This window comes from Acanthopagrus latus, chromosome 12 (assembly GCF_904848185.1).
Source record: "Acanthopagrus latus isolate v.2019 chromosome 12, fAcaLat1.1, whole genome shotgun sequence".
Lineage (NCBI taxonomy): Eukaryota > Metazoa > Chordata > Actinopteri > Spariformes > Sparidae > Acanthopagrus > Acanthopagrus latus.
Window position 1 is genome coordinate 12,307,168 of NC_051050.1, and position 10,057 is coordinate 12,317,224.

Genomic DNA, 10,057 nt, shown 5'->3' on the forward strand with positions numbered 1-10,057 from the left:
TTATTTCATTTTACACTTAAACAAACTCTCTTCATTGTCATGACTGAATGAACAAACTGACCTTTAATGACAACACAATTTCACACTGTTTGACTTTGTTTGTGTTTGGTGGACCCTGCCAACTTTCTAGCTTCAAACAGTGTTCTGGGGACCTTTTTTCCATAATTATTCAGATATGGGGGAAAAAAAAAAAAAGTTTCTTGTGAGTTTGATTTTCTTCTCCCAAAACTACATAGTGCCCGTTTGATTTCTGCACAAGAAGAAGATTATAAAGATGGGGGAAGTTTGCTGAGGAACAGGAACTCACCAAGCTGTTTAACTTGCAATAAAAAAGCTGATTTTCTGACTCTTACATGGTCTTCAAAGCTTTTCAGCCTTTTACACAGTGGCACCATGTACAGTAGAGGATATACAATACAGTACATAACAACCATAAAATGTTTTCCAGCACCAACGGTAGATACCACGACATACCTTAACGAGCCATAGCAGTTCTTTACGTATGGTATGGCAGCTGCTGACATACCATGAAATCTCCATTCATGGCACGGCAGAGAGGAGCATTCATCCCCTCGAGTAAACATTCTCATAGAAATGTCTAACGAATAGCTACACTTGAAGTATGCCATGTCATTTGCATTCATTCCATCGCCAGCAATTTTCTTTTCGAAAGTCAACCGGCTCTCTGGGTACAAAACTTAAAATACCAGTGAACAAGCTGACATTTGGAGAACGGCGCACTACGTTTAACAAAAAACAAAAAACAAAGTGCTCGCTCCCTCTCTCTCCCTCCCTGTGCTGAGTAAAGCACACACTCCATGTGATCAATACTCTGCGCTGGATTTCAACACACTCCGTATCTCTGTGCACTGATACATTTAAACCCACCACAGCCTCTAGAGGGGAAAATCACATCTATTCACACACACACACACACACACACACACACACACAGGCGTGTGGTCAGCATGAGATGTTTGATCTGACGAGTCGCGCGCCCCGTGGGAGCAGATTTCCTGACGGCATCCGAGTGTGTCATTTTGTGTGTGGGCTGATGTCTTTGGACGTGATGTCGCAGTAATGTTGGTTAAGCTGCTCTTAAACTACATAGCGCTGACAGTCCGCCCAAAACCACCGGCCTCTGGAGGATGAGCGCATTTAGGCCTGTGTACAATAACTAAATCCAACATACACAACACAAACAACACACACACACAATGTCAACAACCACAGAGCGACAGTGGAACAAGTACACAAGCACATGTGTTACATCTGCATACAGAGGCCTACCCATGATGCCCCCCCCCCCCCAACACACACACACGTTATGAGCACTAAGGCTTGCAAACAGAACAATCCCCTTCTCTCTCCTACACAAACAAGCACACACACATTTCATTCCAACACTCACTGACAACAGCCTGAACACAGGTGGAAATCTAACATGCCACAGTGCCCTCTGCTGGTCACACAGACTGAATACAGACAGATGAAGAAATCAAGCAAAAATGATAAGTATAATCCAAGTTATATACTTTAAAAGAGGCACTATGTAGTTTTGGAGAAGTAATTTAAACCCAAGATGTTGGTATTCATAATATTAATGAGCGATGTGATTAATAACACAATTTAAATTATTTTCTAAATAAACAAGCTGTCCTCAGACAAAAAAATATGGTCCCCAAAACAAGGTTTGAAGCTAGAAAGGCGGCAGGGTCCGCCACATATAAAAAAAGTATGAAGTTGTGCTGTCCTTTAAGGTCAGTTTGTTTATATAGTCATGAAAAAGAAGAGGGTTTATTTAGTTTAGGTATATAAAAGTTGATGAAGATCTTTGTCTTCTGATTAGAATTTCCTCCTCACCTTTTAATTAATAATGACATATTCCAAAAAAATGTCCCAGGAGAATAGTGGCAATGTATATTTTCTTTTTGAAAAGTTGTAAGATGCTATAAACATCAGGCTTATTTATACTGTCTCATTTCATCTCATACTGTACAAGCTCTAGAAATGGTGAAATGTTTGAGTATAAAAAAGTCCCCCAAACATTTTAAACTGTTACATCAAAGGACATTTATGACCACATAACAGAAACTTGTTTAAAGACATTTACAGACGCTTTTACAGCTCTTCTGTTGCTTCACTGAACTGTTCACTATGAACAGAGATATGACAGATGGAGGTCAGATATGACAGATGGAGGCCCTACCTGTATGCCTTCAATTCTCTCTGTCACCACATAGGCGTGATGCATCGCGATGAGAGGAACCTTGACTCCGGCCATTTCCCCCAGCTTGGTGGCCCACACCCCTGCATGTAACGCACAGACAGAAAATGCCATACAATTCTGAGTAAATGCATCTTGGGCGAAAACACCTTAAACATTGTACCGAATCTTGGTGACAGTCTTGACTCTCCCCGTGTACTGTGCTCACGTCTGTCATTTCAGGTTGTCATGACAATCCCTCCAGCCCAGCAGTATCTCTACTCCCCACTGTTCCCCATCACCTGATCTACCCCTGTCTACCTGCACACCTGATACCACTTCCTTAGGTCTGTAGTATGTATATACACTAAGCCACTTTCAATCATTCCCTGCCAAAATGTTTACTGTGCTCAAACCTAAGTGTTGCAGCTTCCTGTTACCTCTGGTCCTCTGCTGCTCAGCCTAACCCTGTCTAGATAAGTTAGCCTGTTCTTCTCTGCCTGCAAGCTTTCGACTTCTCCCTATTCATGACTAGAAGTAAACATTAAGTTCATCTCTGGGTATCTGCATTACACTATGCATGCAAGATGTTGCTAATACCTCACAGTTACACTAAGTCAGAAAACGTTCCGTGTCAAATAAAACCAAAATGTGTTTAACCTTTACTCTTTAGGGACTCCAGGATTATACGTTTTCTGAATCTCACCTGCACAGTTCACCACACAAGGTGTCTCAATAGTCCCATGAGAGGTCTCCACCGCCTTCACCCTCTTTATACCAAAATCATCTGTCCGCACTTGGATGCCAGTGACAGGGCAGTTCTCAATCACCTGATTCAAAGAGGACAGTGTGGAGTTACTCAACATGCAACAAGGAGACGATACATGCTCTGCTCCATTACACCCCTGGATGTGACGTATAGAGGAGTTGTACAGTAAACCAGCGGAATAATATCTGACCCCTTTGAAGCTGTGAGAAAAAAGCTTTTGTTAAAAAGCACCGACCATCATTAATATGCAGTTCTTATACAGGCTAGAAAGTTTGTGGTGTGTGGCCTTGTGTGTTGCACACACTCACTGCCACTCGGGACTTCATTCTTTTGAAACAGCCATTAACTTCGAGCTGTACAACAGGTAGTGGCGTGGCTATCTACACTAGGTTCTATTGCTCAGATAAGGGTGCTATTTTTACGCAGTCGATGTTGTGTCACACCCAAAAAGCTGCAGCTCGGCAGAAGCACTAAATAGCTGGAGTGACAGGTCGCACAGCAGATCTTTGTACACGATAGAAATCTTTAAAAACTACATTCCAAATGTAAACAAAGGCATCAAAATGACTAAACACAAAAGGTTAAAGGTGCACTATGTACTTTTTGTAAAGAAATAAAAGCTCCAAACTGTTCGTATACATAATATTCAGTGTTGAAATTTGTGTTGTCCTTTAAAGACAGTTGGTTTCCATTCATTTTTTTTCCCCAAAAAAGGACATAGTGCAACTTCACATCCTAAAGCATTTCTTTTAAAGATATTTGCAACTTTTATGAGTGGGATTTAACACATCTAGGCAATGTTCATGATATATTGCATACAGAAAAGTATGCAAAACTGAACTCAAGCTCGAGTCCCATGCAAATGGCTGTAAAAGCTTTTAGTTACACTGTGTTGTAGTGTACAAGAGGGGAGATTCCCCTTTACCTAAGGTGTGGGGGTGGTGTTAGTATCAGAACAGGTCAGAACGTCAAATGCGGGACAATTCTCTTTGCCTGAGGTGTTTACGGGAGGGGAGATCGGATGACATTTACATTCCAACAAAACATCAAATGGTCACTGCCCTGGGAAACGCATCATGGGGTCACTGTGTTGGGAAGAAGTGACTAATGACTGTCGTAAAAGGATACAACCCCTATTCTGTTGTATTTAAGTCAGAAATATAAGGAACACTGCAGGTCTTCTCTCCATGCTGCAGGTACTAAAGAGATCTGATTCGTCGTAGTGAATTAGCAGCTCTCTACCTCAACAAGGAGAAATTTCCTGATTTTTGTTGGGTTGACCAGACTGCACATATAAACATCTACATACACTTTTATATGTGATTTATATCCATGAATAGAGTAAAAACTCTTTCCCGTTTGCACCAACTTCCTGCTGCCTCTTCATGTGAAACCCAACCTGTCTCAATGCTACTTGGCACCTCATGTAAATACTGTAAATATTTTATTTGGTTTATCTAGTCTGTTTCATTCTATCTGACTTGTTTTGTGAATTGAATTGAAAACATTGTGTATACATCAGTCCGCACACCAGCTCACGTTACCATGGCGCCCCTGGCGGATGCAGCCCGGGTCAGGGTGGTGCAGGTGCCTGCTGGGTCCATGGTGCCATCTTTTGGCACGTACAGGGTTCCATACAGGTCATCAACGTTCATCAGAGGATACAGGTCCTTGGTTTCCGCAGGTGACAGTACGTGGGACTCGATTCCATAAACTTTACCCAGCTAGAAATAAGGAGAGATGGCGTGTTTTTATTGGCTATGGTCCTGCATTTCATTTTAACAGGATCAGTTGTATCATGTTTATTCTGCATTAAATGCATGTCCATAATTTGGTTTTAACTGAGGACTGCTTATCTAAGAATGTTTACTTCTTTTAGGGGCTCGACCAGTTTAACACCATGTATTGGTTTGGTCACGTTCCAAGTGAACCTTGAGCCTCCAGCACAAATAATAGAGATAAACTTAAAGCTTTATTCCTCCGTCATGTGCTACCATCTTGTTCAGCAAATCAACACCCACATACAAACCCAAATATTAACTTCTCCTTGTAGCACAGACGGGTCTGAGTTTTTACGAAAAGGTTGTTTCTTGTTCTTTGCTAATTTAGTTAGATGTTGAGAGTGAAATTATTTTGAAAACAAGAATAAGAGCGAATGTGTGATGATCTTCCCGCTCATCCCGCCTCACTGCTCTCACAGGGACGGTTCCTCTGCCCTAACATGTAGCCTAGCATTAGCAGATGTTAGCCAGTTCGATATCTCCCTCTGCATCAAGCATTAAGGCACTGAACCTGTCTCATTTCATCGCATGAAAAAAAAACCCACCAAAAAACCTCCTTCAAAAAGCACACCAAAATCCGTCCCTGCACTAGAGAAGTATGGTGTCTGTTGATAAGCCTTTATCCTTTATCTATAACTGCACCAATAGTCTTGTAACAATCTCCACTCTTACCGACATGAGGCGCTTGTACTCATCCAGCCTCTGCTTGTTGGAGGCAATGAAGAGTCCCCCATTTTGGATCCAGCCTGTGTGGAGACCCGTCTCCTCCTCCAGGTCTTTGCTGATCACATTCCTGGTGTGGGCCAAGAGCTCCACCTCAACATCACTGGGACGGAGCTGCCACAGCAGGCCTTGTGAGCAGAAACACACAATGACGGATGTACTGAAGAGTCTTAGACTGGAACGCATGCAGAGTGTGTGAGCAACAAGCAAGTGAGAAATGTACAGCGACCTTATCAATACTTGATTAACCTGTTTGCAAGAACACATTTACAGGCAGATAAGAAATGAGTAAAGTCCTTTGCGTACAAAATTCTATACCGCCTTTGTATTTTCACACTGGACCGAGATTCTTGAGATCCTGACTGATCATGCATCATGGGAAGTGACAAAGAGATGTGACAGATAATGTGTAACATCACATAATCACCATCAGTAAGGAGCGGACCTGTCTGGCTCTCACTCGCAAAGAGGAATGCTGTTCGCAAGGCGTTCACCCGGCAGTGCTGACCATCGCAGTGACCTTTCCTCATTAAGTTTGGTGATTTTTTTTCCCCATATCCTTTCCGAGGACAGTAACCACAACAACGGAAAGTGACCAAGACATTGCGAATAAAAGTTTTTGCTCGAAAGTCGCGTCACATAATCGTCGCTAATCAATTGTGGGAGCCACCTGGCTAAGTTGCCAGACACACTACCATATTATTGTTGTTCGGTCTTGTAACTCTGCTATGTGCGTTGAAGTGAGGGACACTTCTCTTTTATTCGATGGGTGAAGGATCTGTTTTGAATGCCATCAGAACGTCACACCCCTGTACCGCACTACCAGCTTACGCGGTCCCAAAAGCTTCCAACGCAGCCGAACAATAAGAGAATATTCCTTACACATGTCATCGTCTCACAGTTTGTTACCTGCAGTGTGCCAGGTGGTGCCAGCAGTCAGTCTGTCTCTCTCCAGCAGAACCACGTTGGTCATCCCCATTTTCGCCAAGTGGTAGATGGTCTGACAGCCCAGACTGCCTCCTCCGATCACCACGGCATCTGCCGATCTGAGGCAGGTGGCAGAGAATGACAGCTGAGCTCATGACTTTCAAAGAGGGATGTTTAGTACCACTTACATATCTGTCTGCTATATAACATATATGAAGTTCCAACCTACAAGCGTTTTGCTAAGCTGAGCATAGAGAATGTCAAGCGGCAACCTCCAGGGCAAAAAGAAAATGGAGCTAACGTGGCGGTACAAGGAGCTGCAGCTCCTTGTATGGGCAAAAACAAGTCAATCCCAACAAGACCCTGTGTTAAACTTTTCAACTTTACAGTTGTATTAAACACGTTTATGGCCTAGTCTCTATATAAAACTGTGCAGAGCATACATTTTTATGAAATCAACTTTAACTTATATCAAGGTGCAAAGTTATGCACAATTGAGGGCATGATCGTATTGAGCGACAGCGCCTGCTCGCCTCAGCTTCATTTCAAGTCCTGAACCTGTACTTCTTGGCCGGGTTTATGGTTTTAGTGGCTTTTGGTGCTTTTTTTCCTGCAAATATTGTCCAAAAATTATGGCTTGCCTTGCAGTTTATTGCTCTACTTTAGGATGTAAAATTCATTTATCTTCACATTTGCTTCTGAGCCTCTGCAGCAGCCAGCGTGGAGCTGCCAAAATCAACTGCAATGTATTACAATTCCCTTATTTGACTGCCGAATGGAGGCGAAATGTACTTTACCTCATGACCTTGCAGAGAGGAGATGGGAAAAACAACAGAGAGTGGAGGATAACAGCAAGAACTGGAGTCACTGGTGAGTGCTGACTTTGTGTCAATGTTCATGTACAGCCATTAAGCCTCTGACCAAACACCCTTGGCGCCTGCTGTAGCTCGCTATTTTACAGCTAATGGGGCAATTTAGCATGCAGGCAAAATAGCATGAGTAACTTGCATTAACACAAATGAGGAATAAGACATGTAGTTAAGGTACAATGGTGTAAACACTGTTAAGTATCACCATGCTCAATCCATGAAGAGATGCACACATGGCTAGCTATTTCTCTGCCTCTCAAGTCTCCATACTGAGCTGAGCTAACTTGCTAATGGCTTCAGCTTCATATTTAACAGACAGATATGAGAGTGGTATTAACCTTCTAATCAAATTCTTAGCTGGAAAATAAACTCCTTTCCCAAAATGTTGAACCTATAGCTTTGAAGCTTTTTTCCCTGTCTGAATTTTTTAAAAAAGTAGAAGCGAACCCTCGGCTTACCCAGCTATGCACGTATCCTTCAGCCTAAATCATCTTTGCGATACAAGCTAACCTGGGTAAAGGTTTCGTGGGTCCAGAGGAGGCGCCGTCTTGCTGTTTGAGCGTCTTCTCGTAGGGGACACTTTTCTCGCTGGTAGGCTCCGAGCTGTAGGACCGAGCTGTCGTCCGGCACAGGGGAGAGAGAGGGGGCCGCACCGCCGACACCACCCGCCGCACCGCGCTACCTAGGAAGGCCATGGCCCCTGTGTACAGTCAGAGGACACGAGAAGGTAAGTCATGCTTATTCATAGTGAGGAAACGGTCCAGTTCAGTGGGATAAATGTGAATCAAGATGATCGGAAAATAGTTTCACATGAATGACCTGACAAAGCAGTCTAGCTCGCTGACATACAGTCCTTTATTGGTTTCTCTGGATTTAAATTTGAATTGCCTACGCCCGTCACCATGAATGAAGGCATGGCTTGCACAATGTATCCCCCACAAAAACAAGTTAGACCGTATCAGTAACTACAGATTCAAAACCAAAGAACTAGAGAGAGATAAGGTCACCACCATTTAATGATTACTTTTTTACAATTTAAAATAAAGAGATGTATCCTATCTGTGTTGCAAAATGTTGTTCGTTCCCCAACAAAGTGTAAGGTTGAAGTGACTCCAGCATGTTTAAATGCAACTTCAGTTGTTTTTTTAATCATTATTATTATTTCAAAGCCTTAAGAAACATTTTTAAGATTTTTTGAAGGATGATATTGTGAACGCACAGTGGCGGTTCTAGACCCATCTTAATAGGGGGGCAAGGTTGGGGCCGGCTTTTTTTTTGGGGGGGGGGGGACAAATCCCTCATTCAGACAAGGGATAAATGGGACAGTATTTACAATTTCAGTAATTTTGATTGGGTAGTAAACTGCTTAGACACTTTATTTCCACCTTTCCCTTCAGTACAAAATCATTGCAGGAAATCTGTCAATGTATTATTGATGCAGGCTCCCTGTTAGGGGGCCACAGGTGTCTTCGATTTCTATGCTCAAAGGTTGCGAACCTGCAGCTGGCTGCGATCTGGACAAACCTGAAAACAAATCTCCTTTGTGGAGATCAAGGTTCACAGTGCTGCACGGTCTCCCGAACAAGATCAAGCTGTGACTTTAATATGGTCAATGAATGGCAGGATTGTTTCTTGCCATACTGTAAGATCACTCTCAGCCAGAGGACCATCACATTCAGAAGCAACTACAGTGGTGTGTGAAGTGTACATTAGCAGAAGACAGACGTGTTACCCTGATTACACAAACCAGTTTGCACATGTGCAAATAGAGAATGCAGAGAAACAGGCTTGGATCTGCTTTGCATGTACACTTACACATAATTACTCTCCTGCCCACGTGGCATTGACTTCAGGTCCTGTTGTGCATGAGAATAAGCTTGACTGGCAGAACGAGCTTGGAGAAAGCGTGTAGAAACTGCGGACGCGCTGCACCGTGAACTGTGAGCAGCGTGTCCACAGACTCGATCGCTTCAGCCTAACAGCCCAGTGTGGAGGCAGTGAACGTGGCATTACCTCCGCACGTGATCTCACAGCCAGCAAGCAGCCCAAACACCAACCCTGCAAGTTTCATCACACTCGTAACTTTGCACACTTACACTCGGTTCCGCCGGTTACAGCCTGGACCGGCAGTAAAAACAAGAAAACGCGAGCCCGACGGGGATCAAGAAAAGGCGAGGAGAAAAAAAAAAAATTCGGACTTCTCCGCTTGCGCTCTAGTCGCGAAAAATGGCCGAATGGTTGTGAATACAAGCGTGTGACAGCGATTAAAAAACAAAAACAAATAAAAAAACAAAAACAAAGTCTGGCCCCCGTGGCTGTAGCTCGGCAGCTGTCAGGTTATGTGAGATGCAGCCGGGACTGCAGTTGTAGTTCCTGTCTTGATCCCTCCCCTCCTCATCCGACCCCACTGCACGCTGCACATTAGTAGGCTGCTAAACACGCGAAAGTGTGTCAGTCACATAAGGACAGGGCAAATTAATAACTGATCATCGACTAAGTGTCAGAGCCCGGTCGACGTTAAAGGTGCATCATGTAGTTTCTGGGGAAGCGACGTTAATCAGAAGTGAAAGATTACTAAACAAACTGTCTTTGTTTCCATGACTGAATAAACAAACTGACCTGAAAGGACCGACACAATTTCATACCGTTTTACTTTGTTCATGTGTGGCGGACCCTGCCACCTCTCTAGCTATAAACAGTGTTCTGGGGACCTCATTTTCCCCTGAGAATATCTTGTTTATTCACTTATGGGGGAAAAAATGTAGTATTACCTCATTGATAT

General features: G+C 43.3%; 1 protein-coding gene across 4 annotated transcripts in view; it reads right to left on the reverse strand.

Annotated features, from left to right (window-relative positions):
• Positions 1 to 9,639, reverse strand: part of sardh (sarcosine dehydrogenase) — a 51,984-nt gene extending 42,345 nt beyond the window's left edge. For 2 of the 4 annotated variants that reach the window (XR_005078262.1, XM_037117965.1), the window contains exons 1-7: positions 9,091 to 9,345; positions 7,786 to 7,975; positions 6,389 to 6,525; positions 5,429 to 5,607; positions 4,520 to 4,699; positions 2,913 to 3,036; positions 2,210 to 2,310 (exon numbers count right to left, since the gene is read on the reverse strand). Coding sequence is in view for 3 of the 4 variants with exons in the window: in XM_037117965.1 (XP_036973860.1) it covers positions 2,210 to 2,310; positions 2,913 to 3,036; positions 4,520 to 4,699; positions 5,429 to 5,607; positions 6,389 to 6,525; positions 7,786 to 7,975; positions 9,091 to 9,094 (915 nt within the window). In the remaining variant the exon portion in view is untranslated. Of the gene's footprint in view, positions 1 to 2,209; positions 2,311 to 2,912; positions 3,037 to 4,519; positions 4,700 to 5,428; positions 5,608 to 6,388; positions 6,526 to 7,733; positions 7,976 to 9,090; positions 9,346 to 9,371 lie in introns of those variants that run through there. The other 2 variants (XM_037117966.1, XM_037117967.1) reach the window with 2 other exon arrangements.
• Positions 9,640 to 10,057: the final 418 nt, after the last annotated feature.